Genomic DNA, 23,046 nt, shown 5'->3' with positions numbered 1-23,046 from the left:
GCTATGACTTCCCTTGATCTGGACACTATACAGTTGTACCTTGGGTTAAGTACTTAATTCGTTCCGGAGGTCTGTACTTAACTTGAAACTGTTCTTAACCTGAAGCACCACTTTAGCTAATGGGGCCTCCTGCTGCTGCCGCGCCGCCGGAGCACGATTTCTGTTCTCATCCTGAAGCAAAGTTCTTAACCCGAGGTACTATTTCTGGGTTAGAGAAGTCTGTAACCTGAAGCATATGTAACCTGAAGTGTATGTAACCTGAGGTACCACTGTACAGTGGTGCCTCGCAAGACGAAATTAATCCGTTCCGCGAGTCTCTTCGTCTAGTGGTTTTTTCGTCTTGCGAAGCAACCCTATTAGCGGATTAGCGCTATTAGCGGTTTAGCGGCTATTAGCGGCTATTAAAGGCTTAAGGGATTAGCGGATTAGCTGCTAAAAGGCTATTAGCAGCTTAGTGCCTTAGAAAAAGGGGGCGGGGAGCGAAAAAAAATCGCAGGAACTCGCAAGACATTTTCGTCTTGCGAAGCAAGCCCATAGAGAAATTCGTCCTGCGAAGCACCTCTGAAAACGGAAAACCCTTTCGTCTAGCGGGTATTCCGTCTTGCAAGGCATTTGTCTTATGGGGCACCACTGTACTTCTGTTGATGCAGCCTAGAAGAGCATTAGCCCTTTTTTCCTGCTACATCATACCGTTCATTCATGTTCAGCTTGTGGTCCACCAAGACCCCTAGATCCTTTTCACATGTACTGTTAGTAAGCCAGGTGTCCCCCATCCTATATTCGTGCAGCTGGTTCTTCCTGCCTAAGTGCAGAACCTCCCATTTGTCCCTACTGAAGTTCATTTGGGGCCTAGTTCTCCAATCTGTTAGGGTCATCTTGGACCCCAATTCTGTCCTCAATCCTTTTTGCCATTTCCCCCTCCCTGTTCTCCCTTGGGACACGCTGGAGTACCTGGAAGCCACGCTTCGAATTCTGCACTTCCCTATCATTCCCCTGCACCCAATTCGGGGAGCATCGGGAACTGGAGAGGTGGGGATTACGTGCTACTACAGTGTGATCCAAAGGCCACCACCTGCCTCTGGCGCTCCCTGAAAGTGAATGCAGAAGTGCAGAGTTTGGAAGCCCCGCAACCTCCAACACGGAAGGAAGAAGAGGTGCTCCCCAGGCAGTGGGCCAGCTGCCAGGAGGTGGGCTAGGGGCTACTCACTGGAATGCCCAGGCTGTGGGCCATGGCACGAGGGTGCTGGGCAAGGCACTCGCTGCAGGTCCTCAGCCGGCGGCACTCATCTGCGGACCTTGGGGTGGGGAAGCAGGAGGTCCCACCAGAACAGCCCTGCCTGCAGGAAGGAAGGGAGAGCAACCAGGAAGCTCAGTGGGGGGGAAACTCTTCCAAACTCTCCTCCTATACCTATAGGGTCAACCCTATTTGCTCAACCTTCTCAATGCATGATCTGCATCCCCCAGATTTATTTGTTTTTTAAAAGGGAGCGAAATTCTCTAAAATGAGAGGCTATCATGATGAATCACATTGTTAAAGAAGGCCACCTCCATCTTCCTGTAGGCCTCCAGAGGACTACAACTCCCATCATCCCTCACCTGATGGCTGGGGGTGATGGGAACCGGAGGTCAACTACATCTGGAGGGCTACAGACTCCCCATCCCTGCTCTAAACAAATGGGGGAAAGGGATGAAAAAAAGTTTATGGGATGAGAGCAAACAAAATTGGCTTGCGTGGAAACAATGAAAGTAAAATAAAGATGGAAGAGGACAACCAAATTAAGGGTCTTAAAGCAATTTTCACAATGAAAGAATTAAGAACAGGTGGTACGCTGTTCCCAATAAACGATTCAACCATCTATCAGCTGAGATTCAAAAGTTAATCCGTTTGGTTATGGAATTTGGTGTATCTATGGTGGTTTGGTTAGGCTCAAGCGAGTTTTGGCAAAGTTGAAGAACCTGGAAAACGAATTAGCAAGGGAGCAACCGGAAGGGGAGCACTCGTCTGTACTTTATGGGAAATTATGGATCTAGGAGTACAATGTGATTTTTTGGGGTAGAGGATTCAGTGTCCCTTCTGTATAGAACTTTATGGAACTACGCAGCACGAATGTGAAATCCGTTCGCTAACCATTGTGCACTCCCTAGAATGGCTACATTACAATAACCTGAAGGCACCTGATGGAGCTTTGGCAATGTCTCATTTTAACTCCCATGACTACTTGTGCACCTTCTGCCACCAATGAGCTCCTCCCAAACAGCTCCAGCCCCCAGTTCTTCTCTCTGCTTTTGCCTAGTCCCACCCCAACCGCTAACCACACCGTCCTGTTTCCTAACAAGAGGCACCGTCCGGCCACTCTCATCTTTGCCGCTTGCCCAGACTCTGCCCCTCCTCACCTCTCGGCAGCATCTGCAGAGAGGCAGCTGGCGTGGCACCAGGTACAGCTGGCGTTGGACCTGTTGCAGGCTTCCGGACTGCTGAAGATGAGGCAAGGATCGGAGGGCACGGAGAGGGCCACCATGCGCCCCAGCGCCACCCCGTTGAAGCCCCCGGAGAGGTAGATGCGCCCTCCGACAGCGGCCACGGCGTGGGCAATGGACTCCATGATGGGCTCTCCCACGACTGCTTCTGCTGCAGAGGGGGAAAGGAAACACACAGATGAGCAAAACTGGAGAGAGAACACACAGGGCTAAGGACAGCGGCCGGAAGCACATAAATGCACCTATGCAGCCAAATCGAGCAACTGAAGGTGTTCTTTCAGAAATGTATAGAAGGAAACGATTTGCAAGGCAAACAGAGAAGATGAGAAAGCACTAGGGAACTTAGGAAGCAGCAGATGGGAAGGGGATCTCATCCTCCAGCTTGGCCAGTGAACAGGAATGATGTGAACTGAAATCTACTGACGTCCAGAGGGCCAGAGGTTCCCCCTCGCTTCACTAGATAAATGAATATAATTTCTACAAGGGCCCTGCGCAGACGTAACACTGGGCAGTCTTCTAAACAACTGAAAGCACCTTGCAGGCCACACTCTCTGCCCTCCACTCACAAAGGCACCCTTTTCAAGTTCATAGCTAACCATGGTTAGCTTTCTGTCTACAATGAACAGCTAACCATGGTTTATGCCAAGTGAGAGCGTGAAAGCAGCTTCAGAAATGGATTTGGCACTAGCTTTGTTTGGCAAAAACTCTGGTATCAACGTAATGCTAAGTACAGGTAGCTGAAATGGAGGGGTAGAGAAATACCCACACTAGACAGCAAGAACTCCTTACGGGGTGCCCTCTGCTACCTAACCATGGATAACAGGTGGGCACATGCCTACAGTCAGTCAGTCCACGTTGTGGGAGGCTAACCCGCTCTCCTTTATCACATGTACAAACATGGAGGACTTGAAGCCCTAGGGATCTGTGGCAATCGAATCAAATTCTGAACCAATAAGGTAATGTTTCGTTGCAAATTAAAATGACTTGCATCATTTATTCTGCATGTCAAATAGGGACCAGGGAGTATTATTTGTAAGGAAGCTCAGGTCATTGGGCCACAGACTGATGCCAAATCCTATACCTCCAAAAAAACCATCCCAGCCCTGACCTGTGCTGTTGGGTAGGATCCAGGTGTTGCAGTTTAGCTGGTAGAAGAAAAGGTGGTTGGTGAAATTCTCGCGTTCTGTGCGCCCTCCGATCACCACCATGGTGTCCTTCAGTACTGCTGCGACGTGGAAGAAGTGAGCCAGAGGCTGGTGAGGGTAGTAGGGAACAAAGGATTCAGGAAAGACAGGAAAGAGCCATTTAGTAATAGCATATCACAATTCCCCCCAATATGAGCCTCGTACTCCACGGGGCCCCTTCTCAAGCCCATTCTTCCCGCCGGATTCTACGCTCACCCGAAAGACAGAGATGGCTAAGCTCTGACTCTCCAGGACAGACTATATTATAACAATATATATTCTTCATTGGCTCCCAGTATGTTTCCGAGCACAATTCAAAGTGTTGGTGCTGACCTTTAAAGCCCTAAAGAGCCTCAGCCCAGTATACCTGAAGGAGCGTCTCCACCCCCATTGTTCTGCCCGGACACTGAGGTCCAGCACCAAGGGCCTTCTGGCGGTTCCCTCGCTGTGAGAAGCCAAGTTACAGGGAACCAGGCAGAGGGCCTTCTAGGTAGTGGCACCCGACCTGTGGAACGCCCTCCCGTCAGATGTCAAAGCAATAAACAACTATTTTACTTTTAAAAGACAACTTTTGGGAAGTTTTTAATCTCTGGTGCTGTATTGTTCTTAATATTCAGTGGAAGTCGCCCAGAGTGGCTGGGGAAACTCAGCCAGATGGGCGGGGTATAAATAATAAATTATGATTATAATTATAACAATTCTGTTCCAAATATACTGGCTGCCTGCCCTGACCATCCAAAGGAACAGCACTGGTTTTGACCTTTAAAGCTCTTCACGGCTTAGGACCCCAATAACAAAACCCTTGTGGTTAATGCAAGAAAGAGCTGGAGTGGGTGGCTTTGGACTCCCATCCCACAGTAAGTGCAAGGGAAGGAGGGAAAGAAAAAAAAATGCTAAATTGTTCCATCACTGAAATTGCAAGGAGGCAAAGCACCCTCCCTGGGGAAATGATGGCTCTGTCAAGTGTTTACAGGATCATGTGCTCATCATGGCCAACCTATACCAGACAGCAGATAACTCACTCGGGCAGGAGGAACAACGAAATCCTCCGCAGGAAAGAGAAGACAAATTGCCGAGAGTGATATAAGGCTTCAGCTGATGCCCTTACATTGTTCTGTGCAAAGGTTTCGCTCAAGGCAGCTCGCTCCTCCTCCCATATCGGGGGGCGGGGGGAGATCCTGGCCATGAAATCATTCAGTAAGGGCAGTAGATCGGGGGCATAAGATTTGCTTTTCACGCTGAAGATCCCAAGCTCAGTCCTGGACCAACTTCAGATAGGATTTGGAAAGCCCTCTGCCAGAAACCCTGGAGATCTACTGCCAGTCAGTGTAGACAGTATTGAACTGGATAGCTCTAATTCTGCATAAGGCAGCAGCTTCCTAGATTCCTATCTTCCGATCTCCATGACACATATTTAAACTTCCTGCTTAATTGTGCTTTGTGTGAAGCAGCAGAGTCATTGGGATTGTCCACCTCAAACACCCAAACTTCTTGCACTGAGCTTGCCTACGTTCTACGTGATCTCACCTCTCCTGGCATGTATATGCAAAAGAGGGCACACATGACACAGGTGCAGGCACACACACACCACTTTCTCATTCCCTCAACCTGATCTGTGTTTGAAAATGAATCTTTTCTCGCTTACACTATCCTACATTTCCCTGCACACATGGACTTGTAGAGCTGGAAGAGACCAAGAGGGTTATCTCCCAATGCAGGAATCTCACAGACAGTGCTAAACAGACCTCATAATTCATTCTGGGCCTCAGGGCTGTTCAATAGCGGCACAAAAGATGGGCAGAGTCTTCACACTGGGAAACTCTCTGGTGGTTTCTCCATACCAGAAGCCCTGTGTCTTTTTGGGGAGGCTAGTACTTAACAGCACCCTGGCCGCAACTGTTACATTTCTGCTCTGACAGCATCTCACCTTTGGCCCCTGAGACGGAGCCAGCAAGCTCCAGGTCAGGTTGGGATAATAAAGGCTGTAGAGCTCAGGGGAAGCAGAAACCATCTCCACGTGGAAGCGATGGCCGCCAAAGACATAGATGGCATCCGTGCCCTCGTGGTACACAGCCGAGTGTCCGTACAGACCTGAAAAGTAAATTCAATACCAGGTGTTTGTTTGCTGGGTGGGACTGGGGGCTGGGTCTGTGTTTGATCTCACTAGTGGAAATACGGAGTCAGGCACTGTGGGACATTTGTAACATTTCCCTGCACGCCTTGCAACTGTGGTGCGAAGGATTTCTGGGATTCCCTGTCTTAGAGCTTTGAGAAGAGGCGACTGTCTCCAATCAAGGCAACCTTGCCTTCTCAAAAGGAGCATTTTTTGGCTCCGTAACCACCTAGTTAATCTCAGGGCCCAACAGTGGGTCAAAAGGATCCCCTACCTGTAGGGGGCGTTCCAGCCTGACTCCCGGCACGCCAGCTCTCCGACACGACGTTATATTCCAGCAGTTTCTTGTTGAAGCCGTTCTCAGGGGAGTAGCCGCCGATCAGGAGCAGGGAAGAGCCACGGCGAGCCGTGAGTGTGTGACCGGCCACGGCTGGGATGAGAGGGTCCTGGAGAAGTCGGGAAGGGAACAGGGAACCTGTCAGGATCCAGGTCATATGAAAGAGAAGGGCACAGGGTGTGGGGCACAGCGTTCCTTCCTCTTTCCACCAATGTGGATTTATCTGCAGCAACACTGGTGGAATGTGAGGGGGCCATTTATAGGCTAAAATGCATTCCTTCCCCTCCACCATGGGATGGCCGAGAAGAAACCAGTAGGCTGCATTGTGGAAACAGAGGAGCATATGCTTTGTGCATTAACCCCAGGGCTTTGCCCTGAGACCTCCCGCACTCAGGTGCTCTCCTCATTCCTCAATCGGTCATGTAATAATCTGCTGCCAACACCCACAGTTTCGGATCAGGAAAAGGTACACGCCCAGCTTGGGAGTGTCCTGGAAGAATCTGGTTGCCTGCTGTTGGAAGTGGACTGGCCTGATCCAGTTAACAGGGACCTGCCAACCACTCGCAGGCTAAATGAGGGGGGTTACCTGCACGAGCCTCCATTGCAAAGTGGTGAGGTTGAGCAGCCAGAAGTCGTTGGCCACCCCGTCGGTCGTCAGTCCACCAAGCACATACATTGCCTTGCAGGAGGGGATGTAGGCGGCTGCGTGAAAGTACCGAGGATTGGGCCCTGGGCCTCTGTCCTCCGTCCCTGCCAGCATCTGGGTCCAGCGGCGCTCGGCAATGGAGTATCTGCAGAGACACAGTGCCCTCTATGGCCAGGATGGGAAAGGCAGGGGCGGCCCATTGGAATAAGCCTGGCAGGGGGAGGGTCTCTTACCTGTACACGTTGCCCAGCATCCCCTCTCGCAGAGACATGCCCCCAAACATCCAAAGCGTGGTGTCCGGCCCCTCCACCATGGTGTGGCCCAGGCGGTGAAGAAACCGGCTGGCTGTGTCCTTGGAAAATGCACAGGTGAGGGTTAGATTATAGTGCTGGAGTCAACTCCAGAGCACCCCCTTTGTCCTGGGTCTTTCTGCATCTATGCCCACTTAGTGGCCAGTCAGGCTGCTACAGAGACCCTGAGTGCGTAAAATCACAGAATTGTAGAGCTCAAAGGACCCCAGGGGTCATCTAGTCCAACCCCCTGCAATGCAGGAATCTCAGCTAAAACATCCATGGCAGATGTTAAAAATGCTTAAAAACCTCCAAGGAAGGAAAGTCTACAACCTCCTGAGGGAGAGCATTCCACTGTCAAACGACTCTTACAGTCAGAAAGTTCTTCCTGATGTTTAGTTGAAATATCTTTTGTTGTAACTTGAAGCCATTGGTTTGAGTCCTACCCTCCAGAGCAGGAAAAAACAAACTTGTTCCCTCTTCCATGTGACAGCCCTTGAGACATCTGAAGATGGCTATCATATCTCCTCTCCCTCTCTTCTTTACCAGGCTAAACAAACCCAACTCCTTCAACCGTTCCTCATAAGGCTTGGCTTCCAGATCCTTGATCATGTCAGTTGCCCTCCTCCTCAGATAGAGGACAAACTGATTAGATGCCCTGAGTGTGTAATAAGCCCAAAGCACAGCTATTTTCAAGAGTGACATTGCTCAGAGCAGCAAAACTGTTATTTATTTAATGCAGTATGCTCTCAGTGATAAATTACCCGTTCTCATGGCTCAAAGAGGCCCCAGGCCGGATGACAGATAAAATGAACCGAAAAGCTAATGTCAAAGGGAGCCTTCAAGGGATGTGGGGGTTCACTTACAGCTGTCAGCTGGGTGTCGATCAAGGTCTCCCAAATGATCTTGCCAGCATCTAGAGGGATGGAACAATCTTTGCCGGCAAACCGATCGCTGCAAACACACAGACCCAGGCTCTAGAGAAAAGATGGGGAGGGGAGGAGACAGAGAGACAGAGAAGGGTGGGAAAACAATGAGACTCACAGGAGAAAGCCTATGCACAGCGCGTACAAATTTTGGAAACTGGAACTGGCTCTGCACTGCCATCACAATACTCAAAGGCCACCGTCAAACCACCTGAGGCTCTTGGGAGACAGGTTTAGATGCAATGGCTTGTACAAGCAATGTACCCAGGCAACTCCTGGGTACTTTCTGGAGATTTTCATATGTCGATGAGCAACTAAATATGACTCCTTTATATATATATTTTTTGACTTCCCTCAACTTGACTGATACTCCTTCCCTTCTTAATTTCTTACACATTTCTAAAACCTTCCATCTATTATTTTTGTAAATTAAGTCTTATTTTACTCATATTCTAACATTTCTTCTTACAGAGCTTCATTGAAGCTTACAAGCGTTATTTGCTTTTCACTTAGATTATGCATATACTCTGTAAACTTTTCCCAATCTTCTATAAATCTCTGATCTCGTCAATTTCGGATCCTTCCTGTCAGTCTATCAAGTTCTGCAAAGTCCGTCATCAAATATGACTCCTGCACTTCTACCCACAGTCTGCTTGCCTGCTTTTTCCTAAGGTGTAGACTCAAGACCACCTCACCTATGTTCAGTTACCCACCCTGCCACCATTCTGCTCAGCAGAATGCAGCCAACCCTACCTGTATCCAAGCACTGCTTTTGTCATGCTGTCGTGCAAGGCCCTTTGGACATACCCGTCTCACTGCAGAGCAGGCCTGGAACTTAATGCCTTCCAAGCTCGGGAATGCTTTTTGACTGGGCACCCATGTCAGCTCCTAAACTCCCTGGGCAGAAACCAAAACTGGAGAGCCAGCGTGGTGTAGTGGTTAAGAGCAGTAGGCTCATAATCTGATGAACTGGGTTCGCTTCCCCGCTCCTCCATATGCAGCTGCTGGGTGACCTTGGGCCAGTCACACTTCTCTGAAGTCTCTCAGCCCCACTCACCTCACAGAGTGTTTGTTGTGGGGGGGGGGAAGGGAAAGGAGATTGTTAGCCGCTTTGAGACTCCTTAGGGTAGTGATAAAGCGGGATATCAAATCGAAACTCTTCTTCTTCTTCCCCCTTGTCCGAGGCCACCCTTGACCCTTCTGAAATATTTCTTCCCTTCATGCACACACATAAACCAAACCCCCAGGGCTCACCCTGTTGCAAACCCCCTGCCCCACATGAGCGCTGCAGTTGCCTGGGCAGATCTGAAACTGGCAGCTGGGCCCTGTGTAGCCGTTTCTGCAGATACAGCTCCCCTCCTGGCACTCCTGGTTGGGGTGGCAACTGGGGCGGCAGCGGTGCACCGTGTAGGTAGCGTTGAAGCCCGAAGCCTCGGTGGAGTTGGCCTCGTAGTAGATGACCAGAAGGCCTGCAAGTACAGGGAGGGAGAGAATCAGAGGAGCAGCATTCCTAGATCATGGAACTGCCGAGTTGGAAGGGACCCTGAGGGTCATCTATCCCAACCCCCAGCAATGCAGGAACATGCAGTTGTCCCATACGGAGACTGAACCTGTAACGTTATCAGCACCACAAGTCTAGGCAAAAAGGTAAAGGTAAAGGACTTCTGAACAGTTAAGTCCAGTTAAAGGCGACTAGGGGGTTGCAGTGCTCATCTCGCTTTCAGGCTGAGGGAGCCGGCGTTTGTCCACAAACAGCTTTCCGGGTCATGTGGCCAGCATGGCTAAACAGTTTCTGGTGCAGCGGGACTGAAACCAGAGCACACGGAAAAGCCGTTTACCTTCCCACCACAGCTACTTGCACTGGCGTTCTTTCATACTGCTAGGTTGGCAGGAGCTGGGACAGAGCAACGGGAGCTCACTCTCTTGTGCGGATTTGAACTGCCGACCTTCTGATCAGCAAGCCCAAGAGACTCAGTGGTTTACACCACAGCACCACCCATGTCCCTATACCACAAGTCTAACCAACTGAACCATTGCATAGAAGGATTCAAATTTCCTTTATCAGGGCGAGAGTGTGGAGGAACAAAACAGGAATTTATATTGTGTTCTTCTAGGGACATCCTGAGGGTCCTCAGAAGCGTCGCAGGAGTTCTTCAGTGCAAAGCTTGCAGATGGTTTATCGTGAGAGTAAGCTTGCCTGTCATTAGAGGGGCTGCTCCACAACACACAGCCAAAGAGATGCCTTTCGTAAGCTTTTATTGTCTCTCACTAATGGGAAAGGAATTGAACCCTGTCTTTCACATAAAGGTATGCAATTCGCCATAGTCAAGTCATAACGTGGAGCTAAGTAGACCACTGATCTGACTAGCAAACAAATTCATTAAGTTCACACCCTGCATCAAAACTCTTGAATCCAACCTCCTTCCTCCTTCCTACCTGATACGGCCTCCACAGTGATGGGACGGGGACGGCCCTGGCCGCAGAAAGCCCCAATGAGAGTGCGATCCAATTGGATCAGTCCCGTGTCCAGGAAGTCAGGAAGTCCATCAAAGGCATAGACATAGTTATTCTAAGGAGAAAGCAAAGGGGAAGCAAGCATGAGTTATCAGCATTGGATCAAACTTGCTTCAAAGAGATGCTACGTTTTTTAAATACAGCCCTCTGGTTTCTGTTCTGTGACTTCCAACAGGGGCTGTGGATCAGGGTTTCCCAGACTTGGGTCCCCAGCTCTTGTTGGACTATAACTCCCTTCATCCTTAGCTAGCAGGACCCCGTGGTCAGGGATGATGGGAACTGTAGTCCAAAAGCAGCTGGAGACCCAAACTTGGGAAACTCTGATCTAGATGAAGTTCTCAAGTGATTTTTCATACCCATTTCCTGCAATTAGTGTGCTAAAAAGCGAGTTCACAACAAACATATGCTTAGAGAAATACACATGCATTTTTGGGACGAGATTTTGTGGGTGATTCAGCGGCAAGAAATGTGGGGGGGGGGAGGTATTTGCCCAGTTTGGATTTTGTTTCATTCACGACTGGGCTCCATTAAATAAACTGGGAGAGATAAAGGAGGGTGGTGGAAATTCTTACAATGCCACTCTAATCTTTTGCGCCAATATCTCATTGTAAGAGATGGGGAAAGATTTCAAACTTCCAGCGCCCCATGAAACTGCCTCCCCCTTAAAAAAAAAACAAGGCTTCATGCTTCCAGACATGCTTTTGAGAGACAGCAGTATGTTTTTAGGCAAAATATGCCAAATGCCATAGAAAACAAAAGAATGAGGAAGCTTTAGTCATGTCCATCTCCTCCTGCTGATTTCTGACATTACTAATGTATTAAATGACAAGCATCTGCCTCTGGGAGATAGCCCTTGCCTACAGAACCAGCCCCCTGGCCCCCATTGTGCCCCCCACCCCCTGTGCTCACCATACAGAGGGTATCGGGTTGGATAGTAAGGGTGATGGTAGGGCAGATCTGCTCAGGCCGACAGGGCTGCATGTCCTCGGTGGTCGACAAGACCCAGACGCAGTAGGAGAGCCCACCCTGCGGGGGACCCCCAGCCCGCTGAGAGCTCAACGACGAAGAGGAAGAGAGGTTGGCAAGCAAGGAGCGCCCCACACACTCCTGGTAGCAAACGCCCTCGTTTCTGGTGGATAAAAATAAAGCAGACAATAATAGCGCAGCCGTGGCACTGCCAAAACAAATCTTTTTGGTTTTGTCATGAAGGGCTGCGCGAAGTCACCCTGCCCTTTAAAGAACTGCTAAGTCTGGCCCAACCTAACAGAAATTCTGAAAATGACAGCATGGCCACTTGGCATCGCCTTGGTCTTTTGAAGAATCGGCCGGGAGGCTTAAACAGTGCTTTGTTTTGGTGATTTTGCAGCGTGTTTATTTTTAAAAACCACCAACTCTCTTCCCACCCTGCTAACTTAGGACGGGGAAGGAAAAGATAGCCCATAATTAGCTTCCGCAGGAGCCAGTCTGTCTTGGAGGTAAGCAGAAGCAGAAAAAAACAGAGATGGCAATTACCGTATTTTTCGCCCTATAGGACACACCGTCCCATAAGGCGCACCTAGTTTTTGGGGGGGGAAATAAAGGGGGGGAATTATTCCCCCCCCCCAGGCGCGGGGCTGGGGTGGGGGAAGCCCGAGCTTCCCCCGACCCCAGCCCCCAGAACAGGCAACTCTCCGCAAGGCGCAGGAGCCCAGCGCGGGCTCCCACGGCTTGCGGAGATCTGCACGAAGCCTGGAGAGCGAGAGGGGTCAGTGCGCACCGACCCCTCTCGCTCTCCAGGCTTCAGCGAAAGCCTGCATTCGCCCCATAGGACGCACACACATTTCCCCTTCATTTTTGGAGGGGGAAAAGTGCGTCCTATGGGGCAAAAAGTACAGTACTCCTCCAAATGTCAGGGATGAAGATTGTAAAGCTAATTTGCCTAACCCTCCCTATTGGAGTAAGAGTTTCTCACTGCAGGACGGCATTCTCCATGACAAAGAATTCTGCAGAATTCTATGCAAAAGTGTATAACCTATGCAATTATGCACAAGTTTTCCTTTATAACTTATTCTGGTTTTGCAAGTAAGTGAGAGAGGCAAGCGGGCATGGAAGGTACTAAAACCAGCAGGGGCAGCCCACTTTCAGGTATACCATTACACCATCGTAATGACCAGAAAGCTTCTGTTACTTTTCCTCTTAAAGGAAGCTGAATTCTGCTCCCAGTCATATTCTGTGAGCTTTCCCTTTTGCAATGGACCCAAGCCATGCACACAGCCCTACATAAATACTTCCTGTTCCAGGAAACTGGAAGCATGTGTGTGTATGTCAGTCTTTGTTTTTTTGCTTGTACACGGCACACATCAGGGAGCAGTTCGATCCATTTTGCACCTCTTTAATGACGTGTGAGAGTTTTGCATTAAAAATACGCAGTTTGGGCCCAAATGAAGGGCAGCCAGAAACAAAAGACCTTTAAAATAAGAATATAACAACACTAAACATTAATAGAAAGTTTGATGATTCCCATAGCATGTATGTTGGAAGAGCTCTGTGTTTCTTTGTTTTTCAGGAGGCGAGTCTTTGGAAAGTCGGGGAGCTGCAGGCTGCGGAAAAAGCAGTTCAACATGACCACTTTTACTGTGTGCTTGGCAAGTGCCCTGGCGGTCCTCAGCAACCACCACGAGAAATTTCAAAAAGTGGGAGAACTAGAAAAGGTGGGCAAAGTTTTGCACAGACCAAATGAGGAACTGCTTTGCTGTGACAGACAACAGCTGCCAACCAGAGGTGCATCAATGACTATAGCGGCCAATCCTATAGCTTGTATCTAGCAGTTGGTAGTCAGTAATATAGACTGCTCTTGAACATGGCAGCTCAGCTTAGCTCTTCAGGTTAATAGCCTTCAATAGAAGTTGCTTATTTGTGCAACTTAGGTAGTATTGCCGTAATACAGGGGATGCAACCACAGTCAAATCAACCAGTTTCTCTCACCTGGGGTCCCCATAGTAGCCGGGGGCACAGCGCTCACAGTGAAGCCCTTCGGTGGGTGGGGCGCAGTAACAGGCTCCTGTGGCCCCGTGGCAATAGCCCATCTCTTCCAGGCCATGCCCATTGCAGGCACACTCCTGGCAGCCGCTCTGATTTGTGGCGTTCCCGTAGCTGCCAGGCCGGCAAAGGTGGCAGCGCTCACCATGGGTCCAGTCTGCAGAGGAGGAGAAAAAAGAGGATGAGACCGATGTGGACTAGGAACGGAGGAAACTGCATTCAGTCACAGGCTGGCTGGACACAGAGGAATGGTGGGGAATCCACAAAGGAAGAAGGCTCAGAGCCTGGGAAGTGGAGGTGGGATGACGATGAGTGGTCAGAGGGAGAAGGAGAAGACTGGGAGGTGGTGTCGGAAGCTGAAGAAGCAACAGGGTTTACTGAGCAGGGAGAATCTGTGCCAGAGAAAAGTCCAGGACCAGAGGCTGAAGCAGAAGGGCAGGAGGCAAGAGGCCAAGGGGCAGAGATGAGTCAGTCTGGTGAAGAGTCAGGGGTGTCTGCGAAAAGCTCCCCTCCCCACTTGTCTCCCAGAACCAGAAGAGGCATGAAAAGGGCAGGGCACAGGGCAGAGGTTGGCTGCAGGAAAACACCCTGGAAGGGAGGGGACTTAGAGGGTTGTGGGGAGGTGGGGACCTCCAGTCTCAGGAATGGCTTCATGGGGGCAAGACCTGCCAGAGATGAGTTCGGCATGACACCTCTGTATCAAGCGTGCTTTGGCTAATAAAGAGTTAACCCCAACTTGCATGGTGTGATTTACTGCTGGCTCGCTCCTGACAATTACACTGAGTCAGGCAGTTGGGTCTGTCTAGCTCAGTACAGTGGTACCTCAGGTTAAGAACTTAATTCGTTCCAGAGGTCCATTCTTAACCTGAAACTGTTCTTAGCCTGAAGCACCACTTTAGCTAATGGGGCCTCCCGCTGCTGCTGTGCTGCGCGATTTCTGTTCTCATCCTGAAGCAAAGTTCTTAACCCGAGGTACTCTTTCTGAGTTAGCGGAGTCTGTAACCTGAAGCGTCTGTAACCCGAGGTACCACTGTATTGACTGCACGGACTGGCAGTGGCTCTCCAGGGCTTCTGACAGGAAATCTCTCCCATCCCTTCCTGCGGTGGGCAGGGGTTGTATCTGGGAGCTTCTGCATGCAAGGCAGGTGTGTGCCTCTTGACCTATGGCCCTTTCCTAGAAGGAGAGAAGGAGGAGGCAAGAACTGAAGACCTGTCCTCTTATACCAAACCATCGCCAACCTCAGGCCCTCCACAGGTTTTGGACTACAACTTCCATCAGCCCTAACCAGCACAGCTGATGGGAGTTGTAGTCCGAAAACCGTCTTATACCCTCCGAGGTGCACACTGACGGTGCTTTAGTGGCCAAAGAACAGTGATGCAACAAAACCATAAATTAGAAAAGGAGGAGACAAGAAGCATCCGGCTCACTCTGGCATTCGTCGCAAACGCCGGGCCCGCTGAGCCCACAGCTGCTGTGAAAGTGGCACCCGCAGTCCACATTGCACTGCACCCCACTTGGCGGCGGGGTGGCTCCCATGATGGTCTCGGAGGTCCAGCCCAAGTCGCACACACAGGTGAAGTTGGGGGCTCCGCTGCATTCGCCGTGTGCGCATTCGTCGTAGCAGCTGTGTGAAAACAGAGAGGGGGAGATGGAGAAAGTCCTGGAGAAAGCTCTTCCCAGAGCTACAGGGCCCACGCCCTCAACAAAGTGCAGTTCCCAGGATTCTCTGGGGGAACTCACAAGTTTTAAATGCGTGTTGAAAGTGCTTTCAATGTATGGTACAGATCTGACCAAAGTTCCTTCCTTCAGAAGGACTGGATTAATAGAGAAGGCGCAACCAAACTAACACAGAAGTTTCAGAAGGATGGGAGTCTGGCGTCAAAGGACCCTCACAGGCTCACAAACGCGTCCTGCCAGGGGGCTTCCTGGCATCAGAAGGTTGTCAGAAAATCCTCTGCAGGATCTTGCCACAGGCCCATCTAATCCTGTTCTCACAGTGGCCAAACAGATGCCTATGGGAAGTCCACACCTGAGAATCCTTCCCTGCTCAGGATACTCAACATAGTGCCTCTGGCAGTGGAGAGAATTACAGAATCATGAAATCATAGAAGGTATCTCCAAGGTTCCTCTGGTCCAACCTCCTGCAATGAAGGAATCTCAACTAAAGCATTCATGGCAGATGGCCATCCTGGTTCGTAGCCACTGAGAGCCTTACTCTCCACGAATCTGTGTAACCTTCTAAAGCCAGGCTGGTGGCCACCACTAAATCTTGTGGGAGCAGACTTCATTGTTTGTGAAGACTGGGGAGAAATCTCTGCCTGCTTGCTGACAGTCTCTGGTTCCTGTAACCAGAACCAAGTTCAAGGAACAGCCCCCACCTCACCCCAAACCTGCCGAAAGCGTTTTGCCCGCCCCTCGTGCCCACCCTACTCACGTCTGGTTGCAGTACGCCACCCCATCCCCCGCATAGCCTCGGTTGCAGTGGCATTCGAAGGAGTCGGGTGTGTTCTTGCAGCTGGCAAAGGGATGGCAGTTAGCCAGGCCCAGGCGGCACTCGTCCACATCTGGGCACTGCCCGTAGGACCACTGAGCCGGGTGGGTGGGAAGCAGCCCGTGAGATTCCCAGAGGGCCACAGAGCAGTTCAGGAAGGTGTTCAGGCCTGAGAAATCCCCAGGGAGGCACCTGCAGAAGGGAAGAGGAAGACGTTATTCCCCTCACAATGGTCCCAGGGCTGAAACCACCTTTGCTTTGAAAGGATTCCCTGCCTATAACACCTGTATGACAAGGAGAAATTAAGCAAGTGCTGTATTTCCCTCTGCTGACCCTCCACCGATGGGGAAAACCTCTGGCTGTTGATTTTTTTTTTTTTTGCTGCCACTCAAAGAAAAACAACGACCCCACGGAAAAGTAATAGTAATAGTGCCACTGTATTCTGCTCTGGTCAGACCTCACCTGGAGTACTGTGTCCAGTTCTGGGCACCACAGTTCAAGAAGGACACTGACAAACAGGAACGTGTCCAGAGGAGGGCAACCAAAATGGTCAAAGGCCTGGAAACGATGCCTTATGAGGAACGGCTAAGGGAGCTGGGCATGTTTAGCCTGGAGAAGAGGAGGTTAAGGGGTGATATGATAGCCATGTTCAAATATATAAAAGGATGTCACATAGAGGAGGGAGAAAGGTTGTTTTCTGTTGCTCCAGAGAAGCGGACACGGAGCAATGGATCCAAACTACAAGAAAGAAGATTCCACCAAAACATTAGGAAGAACTTCCTGACAGTAAGAGCTGTTCGACAGTGGAATTTGCTGCCAAGGAGTGTGGTGGAGTCTCCTTCTTTGGAGGTCTTTAAGCAGAGGCTTGACAACCATATGTCAGGAGTGCTCTGATGGTGTTTCCTGCTTGGCAGGGGGTTGGACTCGATGGCCCTTGTGGTCTCTTCCAACTCTATGATTCTATGATTCTAAAAGACTTGGCAACCTTTCCAGCACAAACACAGCAGCTTGTAATTTCTTCCTTCAAAATTTTACTCATTTTATTTATTAAATTTGCATACCACCCTTCACCTGTAGATCTCAGGGTGGTTCGCAACGTGAAAACACCATATTAAAAAATACAGAATACATGATAAAAATAAGAACCACAACAAACCAATGATCCCCGCCCTCTCCCGCAAGATGTTTAGAGGGCACTGGAGGTTGATCAGCCAAAGGTCTAATTAAAGAGGGCTGCTTTCGTCTGGGGCGAAAAGGTGTATAATGAAGGCGCCAGGAGAGCCGCCCTGGGGAGAGCGTTCCACAAACGGGGAGCCACCACAGAAAAGGCCATTGTCGCGTTGCCACCCTCTCGCAAAGGAGGCACACGAAGAAGGGCCTCAGAGGATGATCACAGGATATGGGTAGGTTCATGTGGAAAGAGGTGGTCCTTGGGGTATTGCAGTCCTGAGCCCAACCATAACTGAAGTTAAAATGGTCGAAGTGAAATCAAACCTGAGGTTCCCAATTTGGTGCGACGCACTAAATGGTGGATCGACAGCCCTGCCCCCTTGTTCTACTCACCCCCTGGAAGTAAGCTTAATAATAATAACAGTAATAATGTTATTATTTGTACCCCACCCATCTGACTGGGCTGCCCCCAGTCCTCCAACATATATAAAAACATAATAAAGCATTACACATTGAAAGGCTTTCCTGTACAGGGCTGCCTTCAGATGTCTTCTAAAGGTGACATAGTTACTCATCCGTGGCCAGGCTAAAGCAGGCACCTTGTTTATGAGGTGGGGAAGAAGTGTTAGAATTCCTGCTCCATGATTGCAGTCATGGGATTGTTGTCTATCACATGACGGTATGTGTTTTGACTCCACTGAGTGGGAAGTGACGGAGACAGGAGGTTTGTGTTACTGTGTTCCATGAAGTGGGACTATTGTCCTTTGTTCTTTTTCTCTTTGCTGTCTGATGCTAGAGAGAGAGGGAGCCATGTTGCAGTGCTCCGTGTGTGTTTATATGTAAATAAAGCAGATTAGCCAAAATGCTGAGTTGCTGAGGTCTGTTACGCAAGCTGCAAAGACTCTGCGGATTCCTAAGTGTGCCGATGTCTGTTGGCATCGGTCGCTGTGATGTTCGGGCTGAAGAAAGCTTTTGAAGCTCCTGAACGATCGACCAGGAGGGAGGGAACATGCCAGTTGGGCATGTGTCTCTGCCAGGGTCCTACTCGAGTGTAGGACGAGCTCCTGACAAAAAGAACCATTGTAAACATGAGTCTTACCTGCCCAAGGTGGGGTTGTCCGAGTTGCCGCACCAACCGCATTCAAAGTTCTGCAGGCATTCCCGGCAGGTGTTGAACCGGGTGCAGTCCAGGCACTGGGGCACAGAGTGCACACTGGGGGGAGGGGGGGGAAAGAGGTTGGTGAGCAGCTCCTGCATGCACTGGGTTCGAGGAAGAAGGAAACGAGGGAAGAGGGGTCCAGAAGACTAGTAACCTGATGCCTAGCAACTTAATTTGTCAATTGGATGACTCTGGTTTTGCTGCAAATAAATTGTTTTGAAATTTAAGTAGTCAAGTTACTAGCCCTCTGGACATCTTCTTTCCTTCTTTCTCAGGAATTTGGAACCAGCTACAAAAATATTTTTCTGGGGCAAGGCAGAAAGGGGCCTTTGCAGGCTCTTTCAATGGTGTTTCAAATATATGCGATTTCACTGAGGGGTGTGGTGCCTCGGAGCGTAACTCCTGCATAAATGGGATGCTTATATGCATCTTGTGGAATGAATGAATGAATAAATCGCCATCTCCTTTTCCACTACCACTTCCCCTCACGCAGTGCTTAACCTGGGCTGGGGCTCGCCCATATTTGATCATTCCTTCTGGAAACCTATTACAGTGGTACCTCGGGTTATGAACTTAATTCGTTCTAGAGGTCCATTCTTAACCTGAAACCGTTCTTAACCTGAGGCGCCCTTTTACTAATGGGGCCTCCCGCTGCCGCTGGATTTCCATTCTCATCCTGGGGCAAAGTTCTCAACCCGAGGTACTACTTCCGGGTTAGCGGAGTTTGTAACCAGAAGCATTTGTAACCTGAGGTACCACTGTACTAGCATTTTTATGAGCCAGGAGTGTTGCTCTTCCAAACTGCGGCCTGCTAGTAGAGGGAAGCTCCTCTGAGCCTGTGCAGATTCTGCCATTCTTCTTTCTGCCGAACAACCACAAAGGAGAACGTGACTTCCTCACGCCCCGAGTCTTCCTGCTGCATGCCCAACGTACCTGTCATACCAACCGCGGCAGTCTCCATAGGGGTATTTGGCCAGGTAGGCAGCGAAGAAGAAGCAGCTACGTGTGGACTGGCACCAAGCACACTGGCTGGAGTTGGACAGGCACTCGGAGCAGGTATTGCGCCTGGAAGACGAGAGGAGAAACCAACGCTTCCAAGACCGGATCTCAGAACTACTTTGCCCCTTCTGCACCTTCCAGGGCCGGATTAAGACCTTTAGAGGCCCTAAACACTTAAAAAGACTTTGGTGCCCCCATATATATCTAATTCAAACTATAAACAACAATAAACCGTAAAATGAAACTCAAAATGAAACAAAACCTACGGTACGATGGAAAATGAATGTTTATTTTTGTATACTTCTGCTTTGTATCTGATTCCACCCCCCCTGCTCTTTTCTAATTGCATAGTCTTGGATCAGATCCTCAAAACTAATCTTACATATCTGCTTCTATACTAGGTAGAGATAAGGAATCCAGCCTGTCTTGTTGCATAGTTGTTTGGTTGGGATTTTTAATATGCTCAAACTGAGAAAACGAGCAATTTGCGACCATTAATGTTAGAAAACCAACAATGGAAAATTGTGCCCCCACCTCCTGAATTTTTCCCCCTGGTTCGGCCGCTGCTTGAACCAGGGCTTCCCAGGTCCAGGCTGTGCTAGGAACCCAGCATCTTTGATTCCTGCATTGCAGGGGGTCAGACTAGATGACCATCAGGGTCACTTCCACTTCTACAATTCCATGATCTCAGGCTTCTTGAAGATAAGACAGTGCTGCTGCTTCCCCACTGGCGAAGAGCGGGCATTAGATGCTGGATCAGAGCGAGCTTTCTGACCTGAGCAACCAGAGGACTCCCCAAATACTTCCAAGTTTCCCTTTTCTAGTTTTCCGTGCTGCCTCCTTCCCTGCAAGGCCACATGTCTCCCACCTGCTGGCTGGCCCCTCAGCCCCAGCCACGGACTGCCCCTCGCTCTCCTGACCTGGCTCTCGTCCACTTCTGTTTATGGCCTTCGTGCTTGGGAGGGCATAGTCTGACCGAGGTTCCTTTCCACCGCAGCCTTATCCCAAACCTCCCTGCCGCTCCCCTGGCTCACTCACTGGTGGGTAAGTAATATCCAAGGCAACACGATGACCAAGAACAACAATGCGATGTCAATATAAACTCTTTATATAATCTATATAGAACATTGAACAGCATGAAATATAGGAAATATGCACTCTCTGCAAAACCAAATAAACAGAAATCTTATAAATCTCTGAAAGTCACAAAATATGCACTCTTGATGGATTCTCTTGAAAACATACAACCAAATAAACATAAACATACGCAGAGAGTGCATATTTCATATATTTCATACTGTTCAACGTTCTGAATACAGTGGTACCTCGGGTTACATACGCTTCAGGTTACATACGCTTCAGGTTACAGACTCTGCTAACCCAGAAATAGTGCTTCAGGTTAAAAACTTTGCTTCAGGATAAGAACAGAAATCGTGCTCCGGCGGCGGGGCAGCAGCAGGAGGCCCCATTAGCTAAAGTGGTGCTTCAGGTTAAGAACAATTTCAGGTTAAGAACGGACCTCCGGAACGAATTAAGTACTTAACCCGAGGTACCACTGTAGATTATATAAAGAGTTTATATTGACATCCCATTGTTGTACTTGGTCATCGTGTTGCCTTGGATATTACTGATAATTGTTTGCAACACAGGTGTTTGTTTGGTCACTCACTGGTTGCAGAGTTTGGGGCAGTCCTTCGGAGAGCGGATCGCACTGGGGAGGCGGCCCCGGCGGCTGCAGAGAAAGTCCCCCTTCTTGCTGCTGTTCACTTGCCACTCGCAGAACGGGTCCTGGAGCAGGGGAACAAAAGAGGAAGCGTGGGGCTCGCATCCAAACGAGTGCCCAGTCTCTCATTCCGGAAGTGCAAGGATTTACACTCGTGCAAGAGAACTCTCCCCCATTCTGCTCCCCATCCCACCCTCGCTAAATCTATTATGGGATCGGACACTCAAATGAGTGGAAGAGATCAAACCAACACTCGCTCCATCAGCCCTGCCAAAGGCCGGCTCCATCGGGTATCTCTTACCCCAGAACTGAGCATTATGAGAACCACTATTTAAGAACTGGTGCTTGATTTTGGGGGTTTCCCCCATTTTCCCTTGTTTGTCATGTTCTTTTAAATTTGCAGGCATGTGGGCAAGGACTGCCTTGTTCTAACTAGTTGTATGTAAACCACTCTGGGAGACTGAAGAGTGAGGTCCAAATGCTCTTTATTATCACCATCATAATCAGGTTGTGGGAAGGTGCAGCAAACACGTAGATGTGTTCTGTTGTTACCATATATTTATTTCCAGGGTGGATTTGATTTAAATCAAATTGATTTAAATCATGATTTAAATCACTGGTCAGTAAGATTTAATTTTTTTTTTTTACAGGAGGACTCATTCTTGCTAGTAAAGGTAAAGGTAAAGGTAGCCCTGCCCGTACGGGCCAGTCGTGTCCGACTCTAGGGTTGCGCGCTCATCTCGCTCAAGAGGCCGGGAGCCGGCACTGTCCGAAGACACTTCTGGGTCACGTGGCCAGCGTGACTAAGCGGCATCTGGCGAGCCAGCACCAGCGCTGCACACGGAAACGCCGTTTACCTTCCCGCTAGAAAGCGGTCCCTATTTATCTACTTGCACTTGGGGGTGCTTTAGAACTGCTAGGTAGGCAGGAGCTGGGACCGAACGACGGGAGCTCACCCCGCCGCAGGGATTCGAACCGCCAACGTTTCAATCGGCAGGTCCTAGGCTCTGTGGTTTAACCCACAGCGCCACCCGCGTCTCCCATTCTTGCTGGTATAATCTTTAATATTTACAACCAGATGAAGGTTTATTTTTGGAATAATAAATTTTCAGAGTAGTTTTTTTTTTTTTAGTTATATCGAAAATTGCTGATTTGGTTATACTATTAGAAATACATAAACAGGTAATTATGAAATTATTGTGTCGTTTAATAACTTAACTGTTTATATTTGGACAACTTTTCTGCTGTACTTTATTGGAAGGAGAAAAATAATCATTTCCGTAATAACAATTTAAACAATTTATTTATGCAAAGCAATAACATTATAGCATATATATCCATGTTTGTTAACTGATGTGGTTAAACAATTAAAAAAAAAAAGAGTTTTAGCACACATGAAAAAACTTAAAACAAATCCTTATTTCCTGATGAATAGCTTTTGGACTATAATGTAACTTAAATATAAAACTATCTTCAGAAAGATTTTTCCTCCAAATAAATATTATATAACTATTAAATATTGTAAATATTAAAGATTATACCAGAAAGAATGAGTCTGACTAGTGATTTAAATCAATTTGATTTAAATCAAATCCACCCTGTTTGAATTATGAGCAACAGAAGGAATTAAGAGACTGATGTTATGATATAAGAGAGAGAAGATAGGGAGCAGTAAGGGGGGAATAATAAAAAAAAACACACACACCATGGAAAACGGGGTGGGAAGTCAACAAAACAAAAAAAAGTTTTTTGTATTGGGGTGTATATGTGAAATTTAATAAAATATAAATGCGGGGGAAAGAAAGAAAGAAAGAAAGAAAGAAAGAAAGGGTCTCTGATGTAACTGTGCTGCAATGCAGTGTTGACAATCCATCTCCATCGCTCCTATGTCTTTAAGATTTTATCCCTTAGCAGAGGGATGGCTTCATTGACAACAACTTACCCTAGACAGATCAGACCCATCGTTCTCCGTACACAGATATTGTTGAAAATACAAT

The 23,046-nt window shown here is 48.8% G+C and overlaps 1 protein-coding gene across 3 annotated transcripts in view; it reads right to left on the bottom strand.

The window, feature by feature from the left end:
• MEGF8 (multiple EGF like domains 8) overlaps positions 1-23,046 on the bottom strand; it is a 65,179-nt gene that overhangs the window by 17,832 nt on the left and 24,301 nt on the right. Inside the window, exons 18-34 of one of the 3 annotated variants that reach the window (XM_083454666.1) lie at positions 20,996-21,114; positions 19,261-19,392; positions 18,268-18,381; positions 15,942-16,190; positions 14,935-15,131; positions 13,453-13,663; positions 11,398-11,617; positions 10,411-10,543; positions 9,229-9,443; positions 7,915-8,025; positions 6,992-7,110; positions 6,699-6,903; positions 6,050-6,221; positions 5,590-5,753; positions 3,560-3,731; positions 2,395-2,626; positions 1,208-1,337 (exon numbers count right to left, since the gene is read on the bottom strand). In XM_083454666.1, the coding sequence (XP_083310792.1) occupies positions 1,208-1,337; positions 2,395-2,626; positions 3,560-3,731; positions 5,590-5,753; positions 6,050-6,221; positions 6,699-6,903; positions 6,992-7,110; positions 7,915-8,025; positions 9,229-9,443; positions 10,411-10,543; positions 11,398-11,617; positions 13,453-13,663; positions 14,935-15,131; positions 15,942-16,190; positions 18,268-18,381; positions 19,261-19,392; positions 20,996-21,114 (2,895 nt within the window). Of the gene's footprint in view, positions 1-1,207; positions 1,338-2,394; positions 2,630-3,559; positions 3,732-5,589; positions 5,754-6,049; positions 6,222-6,698; positions 6,904-6,991; positions 7,111-7,914; positions 8,026-9,228; positions 9,444-10,410; positions 10,544-11,397; positions 11,618-13,452; positions 13,664-14,934; positions 15,132-15,941; positions 16,191-18,267; positions 18,382-19,260; positions 19,393-20,995; positions 21,115-23,046 lie in introns of all 3 variants that reach the window. The other 2 variants (XM_083454667.1, XM_083454668.1) reach the window with 2 other exon arrangements.

The sequence above is a fragment of the Podarcis tiliguerta genome (genome assembly GCF_965153285.1).
Source record: "Podarcis tiliguerta genome assembly, chromosome: 8".
NCBI lineage: Eukaryota > Metazoa > Chordata > Lepidosauria > Squamata > Lacertidae > Podarcis > Podarcis tiliguerta.
Note: the sequence above shows the minus strand (reverse complement) of the source record. Positions and strands in the feature narration are given on the sequence as shown.